Genomic DNA, 21,873 nt, shown 5'->3' on the forward strand with positions numbered 1-21,873 from the left:
GCCCCGCCGCCCCGGCCGCGCTCGGGGTTGATTCGTACCACCTTGCAAGGAAGTGAACGCTTCGCACGGGAAGGGGAGGCGCCTACGCCGGCCGCCCGGCGCTGCGGCGCGCCGCTCTGGGACGCTCGGGGCTGCGGCCCGCTGCCGGCCGCGGCGGGCGCGGGACACGCGGGTGTCCTGGCCAGGCACCCGCACCCCCTTCGCGACACACACACACACCCCCCCACACACACCGCCCGCCCCGGAGGAGTCAAATCCGGGAGCGTGGGGGAGGTGGGGATATCCGGTGTTTCTCCCGCTCCGGGAGGAAGGGGGAGGGCGGGAGGATCCTTGGCCAGTCTGCACCGAGCAGATTCAAACCAAAACAAAAAAAGATTAAAGGAGCAGCGGCCCGGCCGGCAGCGGGCCACGGGCCGGACCCCGCGGGCAGCTGGCCCCGCAGCCGCGGAGGCTGCGCCGGAGTCGGGCGCCGCGCGCGCTGGGCTGGGGGCGGGGAGCCGGGCGTCGCGCGCAGGGGGGAGAAGGGGAGGGCGCCGGCCAGAGGAGGGGCGGACCCGCCCGCCAGCCTGCCCGCCTGCCCGCCCGCCTGCCCGCCCGGCGGCGCCGAGCCCAGCGGCCCGCGCTGGTCGCCACGCCAGCCAGGCGCAGCGCAGAGAGCGCTCGGGCCATGCTGCGGCTGGCGCCCGCCGGGGTGCGAACCATCGTGGACATGTCGTACGCCCGCCACTTTCTGGACTTCCAGGGCTCCGCCATCCCCACAACCATGCAGAAGCTGGTGGCCACCCAGCTGAGCCCCAGCTTCCGGGAGGCCGTCACCCTGCTCCGGGACTGCCCGGTGCCGCTCCCTGGGGACGGAGACCTCCTCGTTCGGAACCGGTGAGCTCGGCGCGCCTCCCCCCACTCCCCGCCCTTCCTCTGTTCCGGCCCGACCCGCGCCGTGCTGCTCCCGGTTGTCCCTGGCCTGCCCGCCTCCGGCGCACTCGGGCGCACACAGCCCGACTTGGCCAGATCCCCGCCAAGTTCAACCCGCCGCCATCTGGCGAAGGCGAGCGCAATGTGACTGTGACTGGTGTGAATATCCCCACGCCAGGGAAAGTCCTCATAAGCGAGGGTAATTTTAATTTGGGATTCCCCTCCCCTCCCCCCAGCCCTCCCTCCTCCCCCTCCTGCTCCCGAAATAAAACCGACGGGACCCAGAAGGGTAGGCTCCCCGCCCTGCCCACCCACACGCACCCACGGTTCCTGCGTTGACAATCTGTCGGGTGGATCAGGAGCCCTTGGGACCCAGGCTGTGACATTTAGGTAAACGTGCTTTGGTGAAAGAAGGCAAGGGACTTGGCTGGCCCCTCCAGCTTAGCCGCCGCGTGTAGTGGCCGAACCTTGGCTTGGGTGTGGGTGTGCTCGGCGGGGCCGCCTGCATGGCGTCAGGGCTGCTGTGTACTTGTTGTGTGTGTGTGTGCTGCCTGTCCTGGGTGTTCCACAGTAGCGCGGAGCGCGTCCTGGGCAGCTGGGCCAGGGCCGGGGTTGATACACAGCTGCCTTTGCCTGCGTGTTTTCGGGTGGTCGGTTCGTTGGTCGCCAGACCTTACAATGGTCTTTTGCACCACCACAAGCCCCGCCTTGGTGCATTTCCGCCTCTCCAATCTCAGCGGGTGTTGAAGCAACAGGAAGGAGCGACTTTTCTGGGAGCTCCGTGGGTCTCTGGCTGCCGGGCGCTGGCAGGCGCGGCTGCTCAGCCCCATCTTATGCTGCCTGAAAGGTAGCGGTAGCCGTTTGGGACTCTGGTTGTGCAAACCTTGTAAACTGCTGGAAAGGACTGTGTGTAGGTGCCCAGCCAGCACCCTGCCCCAGTGGCCAGGGGCAGCAGCTCTAGGGTCCACTGGAGATAGCTGCCAGCCTCCAGACCAAACTATAAAGTGGGAAGCAGCAGCTCAGGAGGGAAAACTTTGGGAAACCTGTTGGAAACTTGCTGATTGAGCGTGGGGTGGGATTGAGTGGAGGGTGGGGGTAGGTTTGCCTTACTTGGAGGTGGAAGTGGTGAGGGGTGTGTGTCCTTGGCCGAGATCAAAGGCTGCGAGGCTGTCACCCTGCCAAGGTGGGGAGATGGGCGAGTTTGTTTGCCTGAAGCGCCCCTGAAGGGCCTGTTCGCACTAGCCGGAGGGGCCTCTAGACTGAAAGCGTTCCAAACAAACTTGAGCAGGAGAATAGTTCCACCCGGGCCCTGTATTTTTTTTCTCTCTCTCTCTGTCTGATCCAAGTGTACTATTGACCATGAACACCAAAGTAAATACACACACAACCACGCCTAAGAAATCCCATTTCGGACCCGGTTTTGGGTGGGGAGAAGCAGACGCCCAGTTGGCAAACCGAGCTGCAGCGTTATCCGTGCTGGAGGCTGGCTGCGGGCTGGAGTCCACCTGCATTTTCTATTCAGCTTTCCAGCTCCCCTTCACTTCCTGCTGTGGCAGGCGCCCCTTCCTTATTCCCTTCCCGGTGGCCCTCTGATGGGAATTCAGGGATCCTTGCACTGGGGCGCACCCCGGTGCTGAGCACCTTGGTTTGGGGTTTGGGTTGCTTCAAGAGCCGAGCAGTTTTTTTTTTTTTTTTAAATCGGTTCCTTCTGTGCCACAAATCCCTACACTAGAAGCAGAAGGCTCCTGTGCACAACTTCCTCCAAGTTTGCTTGGATCGGAAACAGAAAGCGGACAGAGCCTGCAACTGGAACGTGGCACGGCTGGAAAACCTCCGCGCCAAAGGCACGTTGTCAGTAGATGAGGCATTCTGCTGATACTTTTTTTTTAGAAATACAGATTTAATAATTCACTGAAGGTCTGTTCATTTTAATCCCAGACCAAAGTTCACTGTAAGCAGTGTTAATTATTAAAATGTTGTATAAACGCCTCTCATGTTTATCATAACAAAACCTGCCCTGGAATGAGTGGTGGCAGCAGGAAGCCGCTCGTGGGCAGAGGCGCTGTTTGTGCTCTGCCTGGTCCTTCTGGCACACACTGCCTCCCTCCATCCTAACAGCAAAAGCATTCTCCATTCACAAGAGGAAGGCTTCTACGCTAGACTTGGGACGCCCAAAGCCAGCATTTAGGCAAGCCAAGTCCCAGAGCTGTGAAGCCGGTCCCTGGTCTCACCTCTCCCCGCCCCCGGGAAGAGAAAGAAAGGGAGGAAGACAGCTGGGGGCAAGTGTGTCCATGCGCTCTGGTTACCTTTTTCGTAAGAGGGTGATAGATGATTTCGTTCCCGATTATTTTCAATGATTTTCTGCTGCGGGTTAAGATAATGGAGCACAGAGTTTGCGGGCTGAAGCAGAGGGGGATGGGGAGGCGGCGGTGATGAAGTGTTAGTTGCTCAGGACCAGGCACCAAGGTTTCTGCTGACTATCCAGGCCCGGGGTCCCGAGGTCTTGGCTTTTTCTTTTTCTTTTTTTTTTTTCCCCCTCTCTTCTTGTTGATCCTCCTCTTGTCGAAGAGGAAAGTCCGGGCCCAGGTCTGCGAATCCTCCCTGGTTGTTCAGGGCTTTTTGCTGCCTGAGCCAAGCGGGTTTGATTTTGGTTGCGCGGGAAGCGCTGCCCTCGGGTTTGCAGGGGCCGTCCCATGGTGAAACGGGGGTGGGGGCTCCTCCTGTCCCTCTGTGTAAATAAACCGGCCACCACCCCCCGGCTGGCACGGGGATGGGGCGGGCTTCCGCAGAAGCCCTCTTTTTCCCTGGAGTTCTTGGTCTGAGTGAGCCTCCCGTAGGGTCGCCAGCGACCTGCACTCGCAGGCACGTATTTCCAGTTAGAAGGGGTTCAGGGGTGGTCTCCAGACACTCAGCTGTCTCTTCTGTCCCTCCGGGGCTCAAGCTCCAGACCTGTGCCCCTAACCCTCCGCGCCCGCTGCTCTTGAACTTGCTTCCCGTGGAGTGCAAGGCGCACGCGCTCCTGGCCCCAGTGCAGCCTCTTCGGAGCCAGGTAAGAGTGGAGGCGTGAGTCCTGGGCGGTTGAGCCAGAGAGGTCCGGCACCCTGGCCGAGCAGCCTCCTCCAACCACCACTTGCGGGAAGGCGGGGCAGAGCGGGGGAGCCTAGGAGAGGCCAAGGTCAGAGTCTGGCCGCTGCCTGCGCCGTGCACGCGCCCTGGAAGCACTGAGCAGCCCCTGGCAGAGCTCCATGGCCAGCGCAGCGACTAGGGGCACGGGCTGGGAATGCGCTACAAATCCCGTGCCCATCCTGGGAAGCTGAGACTGGCAGACCTGGGAGATGGCCTTGCCATTCTAGAATCAACCCCGCCGACTTCAGGTCAGTGGCATGGAAAGGCCGCAGAACAGCTCAGATGGAGTCCTTGAACCAGTCCAGAAGATGCCCCTGGGTGTCTTGGCTGGGCTGTGCTTCCCCAGCCATCCCAGCACCTGCTGGGGAGCAACCCTGGGGAGCTGTCCCCACTCTCAGGAAATGAGTGGCAACCCCAGCCCCTGCCTGCCAGAGGGTGGTGGGAAGACCCCCCCCCTCCGGCTGCGTAGCAGGCTCCCTGCCCAACACCAGCCACCACCAGGGAACCAGCTTGATGGGACAAGGCATGGGAAGGGTTAACATGGGCCTTGGAGCCAGAGGATCAGACCAGCCCCCAGCTGGCCTTCCAGGGCTCCCACCAGGTCTTCCTTCTAAGAGCTTCACTGCAGCTGGCTCTAACAGGCTCCCAGGAAGCCAGGCCTTGGAAGACCAGGCCTTGAGAACTGTGTCAACTCAGAGGAAAAGATGGCAGGCCTCCACCCTTTTCTAAAAATAGAGTCTCTGCAAGGCCAAGTGAGAAACCAGGGAAAAGGCCTCTCCCTCTGGTGGTCAGGGGGGCCAGCTGGTTTTGGAGGCTGTGACTGCTGGCTTAGGAAGCGCTCTTGACCTTGGAAGGGGCGGATTGCACAGGGAGCAGTCACTGCGCCTGGTGCAGCTCACGGGCAGGGAGAGTGCATCCTCCCTGTGCAGCCTCGGCTTGTAGAGCTAAACCAATAGTAGGAATAATCTACTTCACAGCCTTGCTCCAGCCCCCACGTGCCACTGTCTTAGGACCTTAGATGGGAAAATGACATTTTGAGGGATCCCTCTTGGGCGTCCTCACGTGCACGGGCCATCTGCTCTGAGGGATGGGAGCTGAGGACGAGTTGCTGCTGGCCTGGCAGTGTGGGCCACTGCAGAAACTCAAATTAAAATGTCTGGTGCCAGTCAGGCTCTGTCCTGTTTCTTGTGGAGGGAAAGCACGCTCCCGGCCTGCCTTGCTTTTCAACTGGAAAGGTCCCGAAGAGGTTGCCGGAGCCATAGCTCCACTCAGTCCCATTTCTGCTCAGTTTAGCAGCATGCGCGGTTCAAGGTGGACATGTCTCCATCCGAGAGCTCATTCGCTGGAGGCACCCTCCCTCCTGGCAGTCCCGCCACCCCTGCAGCCACATGTAGTGGCCCTGACCCTCCACACCGCATCAGTCTTTAATATCATTGTCATTGCTGTTATTATCTCAAGTGTTAAATTGTTGCCAGAATCAATACCAGCCTACTTCGGGGGGATATATTTTACCCCAGTGTTGTGCTTAACATCTTTGTTAAGAGGCCAGTTAATTTCTAAGTCAGGGTTGCAGTGAAAGTTTATATTTGATGAGGCCTTCCTGACTTCTCTCACCGTTTCTCCTTGCGAAAGAGGACGGCAATGAAATAACTGTGGTCCGTGTGGTACCAAACGACCGTGCAACTGATGAGAAGCAAGTACACCTAACTCCGAGGCCAGATCCAGGTGGAACCAACACGGTTTCATTACTCTTTCTCTTTTTCCCTCTCAGGGCAGCAGGAGGAATGTTCTTTTGCATTCTGTCGGAACGTGTCAGGTCACCAGGCTTGCGCAGAGTGAGGGCTTTCGGCAGGGGCATCTCAGCGGCTGTGTTTGTTTCCTTCCAGATTCGTGGGTGTAAATGCCTCCGACATCAACTACTCTGCCGGCCGCTACGACCCCTCTGTGCAACCTCCCTTCAACGTAGGCTTTGAGGGCCTCGGGGAGGTGGTGGCCCTAGGCCTGTCTGCCAGCACCAGCTTCACAGTTGGCCAGCCCGTGGCTTACATGGCGCCAGGCTCCTTTGCTGAGTACACAGTGGTGCCCGCCAGCATGGCCACCGCAGTGCCTTCTGTACAACCTGAATACCTCACCCTCCTGGTGAGCGGCACCACCGCGTACATCAGCCTGAAGGAGCTGGGGGCCCTGTCCCCAGGGAAGAAAGTTTTGGTGACGGCAGCCGCAGGCGGCACAGGCCAGTTCGCAGTGCAGCTTGCAAAGAGGGCCCAGTGCCACGTCATTGGCACCTGTTCTTCGGACGAGAAGGCCGCCTTCCTGAGGTCCCTGGGCTGCGACCGGCCCATCAACTACAATGTTGAGCCCGTGGCCTCCGTCCTCAAGCGCGAGTACCCCACAGGAGTAGATGTGGTCTACGAGTCAGTCGGGGGAGCCCTGTTTGACGTGGCTGTGGGCGCCCTGGCCACCAAGGGCCGCTTGATTGTCATCGGTTTCATCTCCGGCTACCAGAGTCCCACCGGCATGGTGCCTGTGAAGAAAGCGGGGATTCTGCCGGTCACGCTGCTCAGGAAATCAGCCAGCATCCACGGCTTCTTCCTGAACCATCACCTCTCCCAGTTTCAGGCCTCCATGGGCCACCTGCTCAAGGCGCTGGACAGCGGAGAGCTGGTCTGCAAGGTGGACCTAGGAGAACTGTCCCCTGGGGGCAGGTTTGTAGGCCTGGACTCGGTGTTCCGTGCGGTGGACTATATGTACCTGGGACGAAACTCCGGCAAGATTGTAGTTGAGCTGCCTCGCTCTGTCCACAGTAAGTTGTAAAAGTACAACGAAGGCCCAAAGCTGTGAGTACAACAGGGCTGTACACCTCAGTATACTCACGTCGTTGCATTTATACTTCATGATGGAAATAAGCTTTCTTAAACAAAAGTAAGGTGCCAATGAATAGCTTTCTCTTTCTCTCACTCCCCACCCCCTTTCCCTCCTCTTTTTTTGCTCCTTCTTTGGTTAAAAAAAAAATATGCTAATAAAACTTCCCTCGATGGCTAAGAGATAAAACGTTTACATTGAATTCTTTACTCATGGACGATCTCATTCCAGATTTTATTGTTCCAGGGGAGTGAATTAATTCCTGATGTAAGAGCTGATCGAAGCAGTGTGTCGTTAGCCTGCTGAGACATCAGGATTGGTCCTGGAGTGGCTCAGGACTTCTCCCTTTTCAGGGAGTGTGCTCACAGGCAGTGCCCGAGAGGCGGAGCAGGCTTCGGCCACAGCCAGGCTCTGCCCGGTGCCTCGCTGCCTCCTTCCCTGGCTGAATAAAAGCATGAGACTCCCTCGCCTGCTATGTTACTGTGTTGTTAGAAATTCGATTCCCTATGCGCAGGTGTAGTTTCCAGTAGCGGCCCGGAATCTGTGGCTTTTGCCTACCATCTTGCCGTGAACGCTCGTGGAGGATGGAAAATTCCCCTGTGGAGAGTGGGTTTGTAGAAAGTTAACCTCAGCAGTCAGGGGACTTGGCGAGATGAGCTGTGCATGGCTCTTGAAGCTCTGGGTGGGCCCCAGGAGATCGCCTCTGTGGCCACTGCAGGGTTACCCTGCAGCACACAGTGCCCCAAAGTCCAGACTGTGGAAGTGGGCATTCCGTGCGCGGTGGTAGGGGCACAGGCAGCCTAGCTGGGGGCTCATTTCACTTCTCCATGTGGGCTCATGGCTGACATGCTGCTCCTGCCCCTGGCCGAATGTCCCAAGCCGATGTTTGGGCCGGCCTGTGCACCCACAGGCGACCCCCTGTGCCCCAGAAGCCAGAGCTGAGTTGAAATCCCACAGTACCTTGCTGGCTGAGGGTGAGGCCTGGTTGATTTTTTGTTTCTGAGTTCAGTTCTCTGATGTGCTCAATAAATAGGCGTGCAATCAAAGGGGCTCCAGGAACTTGGGCGTGTGTTTAATTTTTCCTCCTTCCAGCTGAGAAGCAGGGGACTCCTCCTGCCGGAGAGCCCGTTAGTATCTATTTTACAAGATTTACTCATTTTCAGGTACCTAACGTCGCTGCTAGCATGCGTGCACAACAATACAATTTATATGGTAAATGGAACCAAATAATGGCTGCACTGAAGGAAATGTCACGGTAAATAGCTGCCAAATTATGGATCGTGCCGGAGTGTCACAACTGCACTAAAGACAAATAGCACCAGAGGCTATTGCCGCTGTGACGCCTCTGAGTTATGGAGAAGGGGAGCGGCTGATGCGAGGCTCTTTGTGTCCTCATGATGGCGAAGGGTACTGGTGCGGGGCACAGGAACGCGCCGTCCGACGTGGGGCTCCGTTATGAATCTGTCCCCTTCAGCCCTAACAGCTGTAGCAGAAGGAAGAGCGGCCGTGCCTCCCTTGGAGAGCCGCAGACAAACAAAGGGGTGGGGAGCGCAGGAGGCCCGGGTTTTAAGAATGGAGCTGTGCCCAGGAAATGACTGGTAATGGGAAAACGGCGTAATAAAATAATCGAATCAAAGAATATTATTAAATTTAGCATAGTGTATGTCTGAGTGGCTCCGTGGCTTCTTTGCACAAGTAGATGTGAGAAATCTAAGCCGTAACGCACTTGGTGCCTGGGTGAGGACTTCGGGCCGAAGGATATTACCAGCTAAATTGCTTCTTCTAAACTGAAGTGAGTCCCGGTTTCTTTCATTTTAATGGGAGGGTAATAAAGATGAAAGACCCACGTTTTAACTGATGGATCCCTTAAGCTACGGAATGGAAATTTATTATGTTTTGAGGGGAGTATACTGAATTCAGCTATGCAAAAATAAAATTCAAACACCCAGGTTTAAAATGAAATGGAATCTGAAGACCTTCTGTTCCCCAAACTGAAAACCCACGAGGCACGCTGTTTCCATTTATTCTTAGAAAACAGGCATGAAAGATTCCGCCCATTCAGATAATGCCAAAAATATGTTTAAGCTTTTTTTTTTTTTGCTTTGCTTTTTTTGAAAAATGATTTGTAAATTGAGGGTCATAGTTCAACGTCAGTTTCGTCTTCTGGGATTATTGTTCAAGACCGGCCTCTAATGGGAGGTGAAATGACGCTGTGGTTTCAACACCTTTCTTCTGAACTGTATTACATATCACAAAAAGTACATCCATAATTCAAGGCCATTGTCAGTCTTTGTTTTAGAGAAGGGGCCAGGGTAGAACAATCACAGCAAATGAATTATTCCTCCCTTCTCAGGGTGGCCTTCCCAGCACGCTGAGCCTCGGGTCACCAGCGGGGCAGTTGGGAAAGGACCCTGCATCTGGGGAAAACCAGGCCTGGGCCGGCCCTTCCCAGAGGCCCCGTGCTAGTCCTTCCACGTGAAAAATACCCACCGTGTTGTCCTGGCTCCCTGGGAGGGTGGCTTCTGCTGCTGACACAGCCTCAGCCTTTAAAAGGAAAACGCCGCAAACCAAGGGAGGTTTTGCAGGGAAACACACAAGTTTCGCTCTTAAGCTCCAGAAATGGGTCTGTGCCTTCCTGAGCACGCTGGCTCAGGCGCACAGAGCAGGGCCTCCGTAAGTGGTCGTTAGTACTGCATCCCGTATTTATCTAATGAAAGTGCAGTGACAAGTGGCTGCTGCTTATTAAAATAAAAACCCTGGGCTGTAGACTTGAGGAACTGGGCAGCTAATGAGGATGTAATGTTCTCAGAGCAGAATTCTTTCTGGGTTCCCCACCACAAGGTGCTGGAAACTTGACAAATGATATCATTTAAGACACATGCCTGCCTTGGGGACCTGTTTTTTTGGTTTCCTGTTTCTGGCTTTTATTTGGGTAGCATTTATAATGACCACCCGACGGGTACCTGGCTAATGTTTTAACCCCTTCCTGGAGTCCTCAATTAGCATGAATTACTGCAGCCAGGTTTTCCTTTCAAATGGAGTGGGAGTGCTAGGTACAGAAATACTCTTGATGACTTTACCACATGCACATGTGGGATAAATGCCATATTTTAGATTCTATGAGATCAGGCGAGCAGTGTGCAGCTATCAGTGAATGCAGTGGAAAAGGCCAGCTGCTATGGAGCTTGGATCATTTGCCAGCCTGGCCGGAGGCCTTCTCTACTTCCCACACTCTTGCTCCACTAAATGTTTTGTTCTTTATGATACTTAAGACACAAAAATGCAAGATATAATTGTTATTTTTGCAGCTTGGGGTCTTTTTATTTTGAAACAAATTTTTCTACAACTAATCTCCTACTTTAGGCCCAGGTTTAAATATTCAGGCTCATGTTTCAGCAGTCATTGTGCACAGCTGAATTGTCCCCTCGAGCAACGGGGACCTTGGGCACTTTGAATTCTGTGTTTACTAGTTCTTTAGTACCTGCTGGTCCTAGAACCTTAGTAGCTAGACCTTATTATGTTACCTCCTCCCACTCCTGGGCAGGTTAGGGGGGAAAAAGGATACAAACTTCACAAATACTGCTTTGCCAACTTGTATCCATCAGGTCAAGTAATTGTGGAAAGCAGAGTTGATATTCAAAGTCAAGTTAGGAATGCATTTTAATACTATGGGCTTGAATCTTCTGTAAGAGCAAATCAGTTAAGACGCAGCAGCAGGATGAGAATGCCCAGTGTGGATCCTGTCCGGCGTCCTTAACGGGAGGGCCTGGCGGAGCTGGTCCTAGCCCTCGGCGCTAGCACAGGGCCTCCAGGAGGCGTGGCTGAGCTCGGGAAGTGCGTGGGGGTCCTGTTGCTCGCAGCAGCGTGAGCACCGAGGAGGCCCGTTAGGGAAAGCCAATATGAGCTTTGCGTGAGAGGCACTGAGCCCAAAAGCAGGGTTTGAACAGCCCCCCGAAGTCAGCGTTTCCCTTGAACGGCCCTCTCTGGCAGTGCCTTGCTGCCAACACAAAATTAAAATAATAAAGGAAACATACCCGGCTGATGGGTGGTGGCGTCCAACAGGAAAGATGAGTTTGTGCTTGAGGGCCCAGCTAAGTGCTCCCCCACATCTTCAGCTGCTGGCAAGCCTTAGCCTCCATACCCCACAGCTGAGCCGGTGCAGGATCTGGCCCCAGCGACAGCTTTATCGGGCCATGGATGACAGAGGGCATGCCCCAAGAGTGATACTTGGCCCTGGGCACTCCGTGTGTTCGAGCTCTAGGGATCCTCGCCCGTGTGTGCAGGAGGTGCAGGTGGGAAAGAGACTGGGAGAAGGCACAGTGAGTGGGGACTCACTCGACAGATGTAGAAGCTGGGGCCAGAAAGAGTGGGGGCTTTGTCCGAGGCCATGGAGTGCACTGGGACACCCTGTGGCTCCCTAGAGCTGTCAGCCAGGTCCCGGGTGTGTCCAGCTCAGCAGGGACAAGCAGATGGCAGACCCAGAACAAGAGCCTGTTGCAGTCCTGACTATTAAGTGTACTCAGCTCTCATCTCACACACGTTGGTGTGATTCTGCGCCATCTAAATACCACACTGAAAACCGGTGAAGCAGAGGCTGAGCACCCACAAGTCATTGCCACAGCACCAGGAGTACAAGGAAGGTCTTCTTGCCCACCAGTGTGGGCTTGTCTAGCAGATAAACAGGTACAGAGCGCCTGGGCTCCGTAGTGATCTCCCCTGCTCGCTCCCGCCTGTCACTAGCTGGAGACGGCCAGCCACAAGCATCCGTGCGTTGGTGGCCCAGGATCCAGAATCCGCACTGCTCCGTGGGAACCCCACAGCCTTGGCAGGGCCCCAGGGAGTGGCTCTCTGCAAGCAGAAGGTGGAGGGGACCCATGTAGGGAAACACGTCCCTGCGGCAGGAACCTTGTCCTCTGTGCAAATGACAGATCATAATTAAGGCCCAGAAACAAGCCAGTCAGAGCCTCCTGACATTGAACACTCCTGTGTCTCCCGTCACTTCTGTCTTCCTTCCCTCCAACTCATGCATAACAAGCGTAAACTTTCAACTCTACTCGAGCAAATCCTTTCCCGTAAGAAACAGCCTCTTTTAACATTGAAAAACCACTTCACACGAATGGCAACAGTGTCAAGGCCAATCAGGGGATGTAGGAAACCTCACAGCTCACCGGGGACTGGTGGCAGCTGCATTCCCGATGGGTGCTGGAATTTACATTTGGAAATTGAATTGTCTCCTTGAGGGTTCCTACTCCAAGTAACTTTTGGAGAATCACTTACATCCAGATATGCCGGCGCCCGAGCTCAGGGGCCCTGGCCCCACCCCAATCATAAGAACCACCCTCCCTCCTTGCAACAGTTATCAGAGATTGTTGTTTCCATTTGCACTTGTGTTTTTTGTAACATCACAGACTGACTTAGAAATGTGACATATTCTAAAGGGTTGTTTATCTGAAAGGCAGTGACAGATACAAAGTCTTTCACTGAGCTGGTTCACACCTCAAATGGCCACAGTAGCTTGTCTGGGCCAGGCCGGAGCCAGGGCTTCCATGCCGACCTTCCGCATGAAGGCCAGGGGTCCACATGACTGGACCAGCCACTGTCTACCCTGGACAAGAGCAGCCAGACCCCAAGGCTGGCCCCCAAATTTGGCATCCAGTGTCACCATCTCCATTTCTTTGCTACTAAACAGATGAAGGTGAAGCATTCCCATTTTAGAGGTGGAACATAGACCTGCCCAAGTTCACAGAATCACTGAACAGAGGCTGAGTCCCCGCCAGGGGATGTGCTTCTCCGAGTAGAGGCATCGCCCCAAAGCCACCACAGCGGTGAGTCCCTCTGCGCCCGCTGGCCCCGGGCCCTGCTGGGAGCAGGACGGCGCCAGGATGGCTGCCTCAAGAGAGATTCCCACAAGTCTCTGCAACACAGATGGAGGCCACAGAGTGTGAACTGCAAAAAAGCAGCGTTGGCTGCAACTACGGAAACGGTAGCTTTTGACAACCCCATTTCCAGCTGCTTTAAATGAGCGGGCCCTGCAGGAACTCAGCTGTGACACCTTCCAGGATGCAAAGGAAGTCCAGAGAGGTGACAGGAGGGGCCTGCAGCCAAAGTGAGAAGCAGCCTGGCCCTACCTGCCCGGCCTTTGCAAATAAAAGCAGAGCTCGAAGCCCTGAAGACCCCAAGGTGTTTCCCTTCTCCGTCATTGCCAGGCCCGGGGCCCTCAACTAAACCCCTATTTTCTCACAGGCTCTCGGTGGTCTCCCACCCGCAGCACACACACAACGTGCCTTACTGTGATCCTGCTGGAGACAAGCACATCACAACGATGCCACCCTTGGGGCTGGCCACATGGCGTGGCCCTGTGGCCGCCCAGGTAGTCTTCATTCAAAATCAGCTAAGTGACAGCTCAGAGGTTCCCAGGCCGGGATCTTCCTGAGGGAGCATCCGTCGTCTATACCCAGGCTTCGTGGTTGGGCTGCACTGCTGGGGACAAGAGCCAGCTGTCCAGGGCAGAGTCCAGAAGACATTCGGTAAGAAGAAGCTAAGGGCATAAGTTGTGAGTAAAATCTAATTGCAGGAGTGGGCATATGGCACAGCAATTAAGACACCACCTTGGGACACCTGCAGCCCACGTTGCAGCCACAGGGTCAAGTCCCGGCTTCCCTCCAGATTCCAGCACCCAGCAAATGTACATCTGGGGAAGCCGCGGGGACTCCGAAGCGGCTGCATCGCTGCGAGTCGCATGAGAAACCCTGAGTGAGCACCTGCTTCCTGCTTGGCCCAGTCCTGGCTGTTGTGGGCACTGGGAGAGTGAATCCCAGAAAACAGGATGTGGCGGAGGAAAAGGGAACCAGAACAGACATGATGGAAGGGAACTTGGCCCAGAGGGAAGGACAACCTTCCTGAACATCGGCTTCTCAGGGCTGCCCAGGCTTGCCCTTGGAGTGGCAGACACCCCAATGCCTCTGCATGGCGGGAGGAAGCCTCAAGAAGAAGTGAGAGCCAACAGCTTGATCTCTTGCTTGTCTTTGGGGGATCCCTACTACCCCAAGTCCCCAAGTCTGCGCACTCCGACACCTGCTTTCCCCATGGGCTCCAGAAGTACTATGGTCATACCACATTCAAAACAAAAAGACTTATTTATTTTTATTGAAAAGTCAGATTTACAGAGCAAAGGAGAGACAGAGAAAGATCTTTCATCTGCTGGTTCATTCCACAAGTGGCTACAATAATAGCTGGAGCTGAGCCAATCTGAAGCCAAGAGCCAGGAGCCTCTTCTAGGTCTCCCATGCAGGTACAGGGTCCCAAGGTTTTGGGCTGTCCTCTACTGCTTTCCCAGGCCACAAGCAGGGAGTTTCCCATCCAGAAGTGGAGCAGCCAGAGTATATACCAGCGCCCATATGGGATTCTGACATTTGCAAGGTGAGGATTTAGCCACTGGGCCGTTGTGCCAGGCCCCTGGTCTAGCACCTTCCATTACACCCATGTTCTGTCCGTACTCCTGCCTCCCCACTACCTCTGTCCTCCCAGCATGCCCTTGCCAGGCTAGAGCACAGCACTGGCTGGTTAACATTCAACTCATGCTTACTTCACTTGGTCTTAAACCGGAACCAACAGCCCCAGTTGGCAACTCCCAGGCATTGCTCTCACAAGTGTCCAGGCACTGCCCACCTCACATCTTACAGTTGCAAATGAGACCTTCAGAGCTGCCATGTGGGTCTTCTGTGCCTGCTCTTTGCCTATGACTTCGTCTAGGAAGCCGAGGGCATGGATCTGAGCCACCGGAGCTCAGGCAAGGGGCAGCAAGTGGGCAGGTGGCTCTGGCAGCAGCTGTGGCATCCTTCGGCATCAGTGTGCTCTGCTGACTCAGTGCTGCCCCCCAGGAAGGCCCAGTGCTGGACTTGGGAGGCCTCCACCCTGCCCTAAACCTGAGTGTGGATTTGGAGGCCACAGGTACTCTAACACCTGCCGCCAAGGCCAGAGGAAGGCATATCTGACCTGAGGACAGGTCCCACCCAGGTGCTTTCATGTGGTCTGACTTAGAGGTGCGAAGCGGGTTGGGGATGACCCAGTTCCTGCTGGTTTCCAGCAGGTGGGGGTGAATGAGTTGAACCTGTGCATGAATGTGGACCTGGGAAGAGAAAACTTCACCAGGATACTGAGAGCTCCAAGAGGCCAGCGGGAGGACAGTGCCCCTTCTGCTGAATGAGGCTGCTGCGGTGGACCAGGTCAGAAAGGGAGGCCTGGGGGTGCAGACTCCTGAGGGCCCAGGCTACAGAGGCAGGCCCTTCAGGGTGAGCCTGCACATCGTGGGGCAGGGGAAGCCATCCCTGGCTGCATGTGGAGGCTCCTCGGGAGGTCCAGCCCCTCCAGGAAGTGGGAGGCACGGGGCAGCAGGCGTGTGGAGACAGTCCTGTGGCCCTGGAGCAGCGTCCTGGTGCTGGTGTGGCCCGGGCAGAGGCCTCCCAGCAGCAGCTGCCCACAGCAGAGCCCTGGCTGGCAGCCCCTGGATGGGGCAAGAGGCCGGCAGAACCCTCTCTCTTCATCCGCTTCAGACTGAGCCCTTGCTTGCTTCCCCCCATGTGTGGGTCAGCTGGTGGTTTCATAATCTGTTAAAAATCCCTTCCAGCCCTAGGAATTCAGATCTTAATTTTATTCTTCTCACACAAAAGAGAAGCTACATGTTTTTGTTTATTAAAAAAAAAAAAAAAAAGACAAGTGGCGTACAAGCGAGCCTGCTGGGTTCTCCTTGCAAACAGGACTACCTGCGCTTCCGGGTTGCTCAACTCTCTTGGCATGTTATTTATTGCAAAGGAAAATTATCAGGGTGATAAGAAAATAGTGTCACTTAAAAATTAGGTGGTTCCCAATCAACTTATGACAGTAATTGCTGTAATGTCCTCTTTGATTTAGATATAGTAATATCAATGTAATTGCCACTGGGAAAAAATTATAATGGCTGTTAATGATAACTAACACATAAATGGCAGTGAACAGGAACATGCATTTTATATCGAATCCAACCCTGGAGCCGCCGGAAGGAGCCTGGTGGATCTCAGCAGCCTGCCGCCCATCCCTCAATGCCCGGCTCAGGCCCTGTAAACGAGGGGGTGGTGGCTCTGACACGACCGGACTGGCCTTCCAGCCTCCCTCACACAGGGCCTCTGCTCCCCTGGGACCACGAGAGGGCAGCACCAAGAGAAACTGTCAGCCCAGACGGCCGCTCTGGCCCCAACCTGAGCATCACGCCTGGAATGGTTGCCTGAGACCTTCCTCCCGGATCGTCCACTGGGCACCCCGTGTGCCGCTCACTCCCCACAGCGGGAGGATGCCACGCCCACAAAACACTGTCCTGCTCCTGGAACTCAGGCAGGTCAACTTGGAATGAACTGGCTTCCTTGTGGGCTGTGCCTGCCGCGTGCAGAAGACAGCGCAGGGCGTTTGTTGAATGAACAAAGGAGCTCATTGCTGACTGGGCAGAAGGCCAAGGCAAATGGCTGTTAGTGATCAGCGTGTGGTGTGTCCTGGATGGCCCAAAGCTGTGAGAGTGCGGTCCTGGCCACCAAGGAGGCGTTGTAGGTTACACATCACCTGGCTGGCGTACAGCCAGTTCAGCTCCTCAAGAGCCCAAGCTCCAAGCAGAGGCAGTGGACTAAAGCAGAGGGCGTTTATTGGACAACGGCCAGAAGCAGGATCGAGTGGTGGGCGCAGGCTGAGCCACTGCCAGCCTGGTCTCCCTCTGGACAACGGCGAGGCTGTCTGCAGGCGGAGGCGCACAGCACGCCCCTGTACTGGTAGTAGCAATTGCCGTTGTGAGCCACTGGACACTTTCCTTGACTCCTGTCTTACTCTCAGCAGAGCCAATTTAGGCAGCTTCTAATATTTGTCATGGTTTGCAGCAATGGGTAGTCAGGCACACACTGACTGAGTCTCCTGCCCCGAGTCAAACACTATGCAAGGGGTGCAGGCATGCCATTGGTGCCTTTGGCACGCATTCCTGGTGAGCTTAGGCTCATGTGACCCATAGGTTCTATTCAATCAAGAAATCCAAGGTAATGTGAAGCTGGGGGAAAGCAGCGCCATTTCAGAGACTTTCAAAACAAGGTGGTGCCAGGCTTTACCTGGCCTTAACTAGTTGGCAGTTCTGGGCAACAAGGGAGTTATCTGGATGTACACAGGAGGGAGTCAGGAGGGAGTTCTGTTCCCAGTCACATAAGTACCATCAAGCTCTCTCCCACCAAAACCAACTCAGAGGGCTGGGGCTGGGTAAAAATGTTCTAAAATCTGAAACCATTAAGGTCTGCAAAAAGATAAAGAAAAAATGCATCCACCCAAATCCACCAAGAATGAAAAACCCAGAAAGAGCAGCAAGTCCAAGTTCCTCCCCTTGGGAGCACTGGCCAGCAATGGGGCCTGGCACTTCAGTTCCCACAGCTCAGCAGGACAAGCAGAGCAGAAGCTGGGGCTTGGAGATGCGTGTGGGAAGGGGATGGAAAAGTCCCTGGGATCTGCTACCATAAGCCAGCTTCGAATGCGACTAATAGGACTGGTGCAATAGCCACTCAGTGCAAACACACCCAGAGTAACTGTGGAAGCAAGTTCTCTCCCGTAGGAATGCACCAGCACCTCCAACCCCAGAGAATTCCCACAAGGAAACTGAGTATAGCACAGCGGGAAGACCTAAGCCTACAAAATCAGATGTTGTGGGCCAGAACCAGCAGAGTCCTCAGGAATTCACAGATGTAGACAATTAAAGTGATGTTTCTTACACTAAAAGAAAAGTTTCAAGGGAAAAAAGGATTAAGCGATCTTGAATATTTAAAAAGAACGTGCAATTTTAGGAAGTTTTTAAAAACACAGTAACTGCAATTAACAGTTCTATTAGTGCTTGTTTACTGCCCATCTGATGAGGCTGAAGAGAGAATTCATAAACTGAAACTCATATGAAAGGCATCACAGAGTGCCAGAGAGAATGGAAAGAAGATTTGGGACAAAGGTTGAAAGAGGTGGTAAGAGTGGGACAGTCTAGCTCAGCTCTGACCACCGTTTCGCAAGAGGGACAGAGGAAGTGAAAGAGGCGCTGTCTGGAGTAATGGCATGTCCAGGGTATTCCAGAATGGATGGAAAAGCAGCAATCCAGGACTTCAGGAAGACCAGGAACAGGGCTGCCCAAGCAGGACACACACGAAGAAATGTGTATGCGGAAACCAAGAGTAAAACAACAATCAGTAAAATCAGGATGGACCTGAAGCTGGGTCCTCGGTGGTGACCTCCAATGCTGCCCATGAGGGAGAGCACCTTTGCGGCTCTGAAACCAGTCCATATGCAGGGAAGCAGCCCCCAAGGTGAACACAGGAGGGGGGGAGTCATTTCAAACATCCAAACAAGTCTACCCCCAGAAGACATTGAATCCTTAAAAAAAAAAAAATTGGGCTGTAGGAGAAGGGGTATCACCCCATATGGAAGCTTGAGATGTTAGAACACAATGGGAGGTGCCTCAGTGTAATGAATGATAAATGAGTACGTGAAGCCAGCAGTGTGCCTAGGGTTAGTGACCACTCACATCTGTGCCTGCACAGACAGATTTAAGATGTTTGAAGTCTTGGAACTATCTAGTGGAGACCAAAGGTATTCTTTAACTGCCGACTCGATAATATGAGAGAGAGAGAGAGAGAGAGAGAGAGCAAGAGAGAGATGTGACTTTTAGGGTTTCACTGAAAGAAGCAATAGAGAAGGAAAAATGAAGTTAGAAAAAAATATCACTTCAGTCCAAAATTAGGCAAGTCAGATGAGAAAGATCCAGGCTCAGGCCAGGGTGAGTGACGAACGGTGGGCTGGAAGTGCGGGCAGCAGAGCAGGCCACTGAAGATAAATGCAAATATATCCCAAAGTAAACCACTTACGTACAGGCTAACAGGCCAGAATCGTCCAGCTATTTCAATACATGCAATCACAGGCTGTTTATAAAATATACTCTGAAATGTGAGTACACAAAATATAACAATTCAGAAAGTGAAACAAGATACACCAAGCAACATACACAGGTCACTGTACGTGGTCATCTTGTGGCCCCAGTGGACACTGCAGGAGACTGGGCCACCCCGGAAGGTGCCCGGAGTGCTCGCGGGTGTTCCTTGGTCGTGGGACTGTAATTCATTGCCGTCAATCACATTTGATCTGGTGTTTGAAAGATTGCTGTAGGGTGGGCTGTGAGTCCAATCCCAGTTTTCTGCTGACACACACCCTGGGAGGCAGTGCTGAGGGCTCAAGTACCGAGCCCCTGATACCAGAGGGAGAGTAACACTGAGTTCCCGGCTCCTGGCTTCAGTTTAACCTGCCCTGGTTGTGGTGGGCATCTGGGGAGCAAAGTAGAGAATGAAATATCTCTTTTTCTGCCTCTGAATAAAGAAAGTAAATCAATTAGGACGCATTACTAACTTAGGTGCCCTGAGAAAGAAGCTGCCGTTATAACCAATGCTTCCTTGTCAGTTTTAATTTTTACTACATGCCAGTTGAAAGAGTCATTTTAGATTAATTGAGAGACTTTCCTTCCTATAATTGCCTGCTGACACAGAGAAAGGAAGATAGGACTGAGCAGAATCGGTTAAAATGCTTCTGGTCGTTTGGGTTTCAGTCTAACCTTCTGAAAATTCCTCGAGCCTAATGCGTTGGGCATCCCCAGCCCTCTGCTGCTGCTGCTGTGACTCCTGGGAGGCGGCAGGTGCTTGTGGGGGGTGCCACCAAACTGTGAGCAGGCTTGATGAGTTAATAAAAGGTCAACTAAAAGCTCGGACATGGGCCCCCTCCTCCCCAGGCTCCGTATGCCTCACCTCCTTGCCTCCCACCACTTAAGCTTTAAGTTGTGTACTGCCTGCGAAAAGTTTGTACTGTGTGCCTCTCAAGCTGATGGGAGGACGAGAGTTTAAAAACCCCTGACTTCAGCCACGCAGTGCAGGAGCTCCCAGAGTGTAGTGGGAGTGACCAGCGAAGACTTCCTTAGCGACCTACACTCACGCCTGGCATGCTCCCTCTCGCCGTCCGTAACTGTGGTGGCCAGACCCCGAACCCACAGACCAGATGGGTTCCGTGCTTCCTGGCTGCAGGCCAGCCCAGTCGGGCTGTTGCAGGCATTGGGAAAGGCAGCCCAGTCCGGGCTGTTGCAGGCATTGGGAAAGGCAGCCTTTCGATGGGAGATTTCTCTTCCTCTGTATCATCTGCGTGTCCACCTCCATCCTTTTGCCTTCCTCATGAAATAACATTTTGAAAAGTCAAGTACCCTTTAAAAATAAAGGAAAGTGGGGCTGGCATGGTGGCTGGCTGTGATTGTGGCATTCCATGTCATGGTTGCTCCACTTCCAATCCAGCTCTCTGCTTATGTGCCTGGGAAAACTGCAGAAGATACCCTGCCACCTGCATGGGAGACCCAGGTGGAGTTTCAGGCTCCTGGATCAGCCCTTGCCGTGTGGCCATCTGGGAAGTTAATCAGTGGATAGAAAATCTTTCTCCCTCTCCTCTTTTCTGTAACTTTTTCAAGTAAGTAAGTAAATAAATATTACAAAACAAACAAACAAAAAAACCCAAGCAAATGCAGACAACGTCCACATACTACTCTTAGGAAGCAGGCTTTCCATAACTGGACGCGGGGTCCGTGCAGCTGCCCTAGCAAAAGTCAGACCAAGTGCTTAACCACACCTGTGGCATTCCTCACAGCCCTGCAGACTGGGTGTCAAGCTGCTGCTTTGCTTAAATGTCAGCCTCCCTTGTGGGTACCAGTGTATGTCCAGGCTGCTCCATTTTCAATCTGTCTGGGGAAGCTGCAGAGGAAGGCCCCAGTGAGTCGCTGCCAGCCATGCAGGGATCTGGATGAAGCTCCTGGCCTTGGGCTGGCCCAGCCGCTGGGGCCAGGAGGAGGAGTGAGCCTGCAAACGGAACATCTCGTTCTCTCTGTAACTTTCAAAAAGTTAAATAAATATTTGGAAAAACCATCACTGCAAAATGATTGAGTTGTTGACAAGGGCCCAAATGAGATCGCCATTCTAACAGGTGACCAAGTAAATTCATTTGAAAACTGTTCAGCCCAGGGGACTGTGTCGTGCTGCCCAGCAGCAGCAAGGCCCACACGTAGGAGTGTCTGGGAGCATGGGGAAGTGGCTGGCCTCAGCGAGAAAGGGCACAGGAGAGTAGAGGCCGCAGGACATACTGCGTGCAGCCAGTGTTCACTACAAGCCCTGACGTTCGTTGAGGGAATGCGGTCAAGGTGCCTTCCCAAGCCTGAATGGATTGGGAGCTAGTTCTGGCCAGAAGAGACTGACACATGGGGGCCTGGGCACATGTGGGAGGCACTACAGCTTCCAGTACTGAAGGAGCAGAGCCCATGGTTGGGGTCTATACCCTTGCTGCAGCATCAAGCCTGGGCAGTTCCTTTGGGTGCGACAAGCCAGGAATTCAAGAAACCAGCCGGAGGGTTCCAAAGTGCAAAGCACCGGTCACTTCACTGGTCTCTGGGCCTGGAGGGTGCCAGAGCCCAGGCCAAAGGCTGCTCGCCTAGCCGTTCTGCAATCCACCGGGGACCCTGTAGGCTGCCAGCCCTGCCTCCTTGGTGGCTGGGATCAGCTTTGGGGCTGGCAGAGCTGTGGGTCACCTCACCTGAGGCTCCTCTCTGCCCCTGGTCTCAATGCCACATGGAGGACTCCACTCCTCCCAGATCCCAGAAACCCAAGAATTCAGAACCTGGGTCGCACAGAGGTCCTGAGCAGGCCCAGGTCACAGGTGTTCATTGTTCATGCCACAGTGCGAGGAAAATACCCTCTGGTGGGTTAGCTAAGCAAGGGCCAGCTTCATGTCACCACCACCGTGCACGTGGTCCAAATATGAGCAGTTTGAAAGCAGGCATACGTATATTGTCTGGAATTTGTTTTCAGAGAACTGCCAAGTGAGAAATCAGTGTGCTGAGTTTATTCACCAATTTGCCTTCTA

At 54.2% G+C, this 21,873-nt stretch overlaps 1 protein-coding gene across 1 annotated transcript; it reads left to right on the forward strand.

Moving 5' to 3' along the window:
- The first annotated feature begins 584 nt into the window (after window positions 1-584).
- PTGR3 (prostaglandin reductase 3) lies at window positions 585-7,089 on the forward strand. Its single transcript, XM_004579427.3, has 2 exons — window positions 585-876; window positions 5,925-7,089. The coding sequence occupies exons 1-2, from the start codon at window positions 668-670 to the stop codon at window positions 6,850-6,852; spliced, it is 1,137 nt and encodes a 378-aa protein (XP_004579484.1). The 5' UTR covers window positions 585-667; the 3' UTR covers window positions 6,853-7,089.
- The last annotated feature ends 14,784 nt before the right edge of the window (window positions 7,090-21,873 follow it).

The sequence above is a fragment of the Ochotona princeps genome, chromosome 18, assembly GCF_030435755.1.
Source record: "Ochotona princeps isolate mOchPri1 chromosome 18, mOchPri1.hap1, whole genome shotgun sequence".
Taxonomy (NCBI): domain Eukaryota; kingdom Metazoa; phylum Chordata; class Mammalia; order Lagomorpha; family Ochotonidae; genus Ochotona; species Ochotona princeps.

Excerpts from the sequence above, each read along its gene's own strand:
- PTGR3 (XM_004579427.3), top strand. The coding sequence starts at position 668 with ATGCTGCGGCTGGCGCCCGCCGGGGTGCGAACCATCGTGGACATGTCG. Across the intron at positions 877-5,924 it reads GACCTCCTCGTTCGGAACCG|ATTCGTGGGTGTAAATGCCT; the intron begins GTGAGCTCGGCG and ends GTTTCCTTCCAG.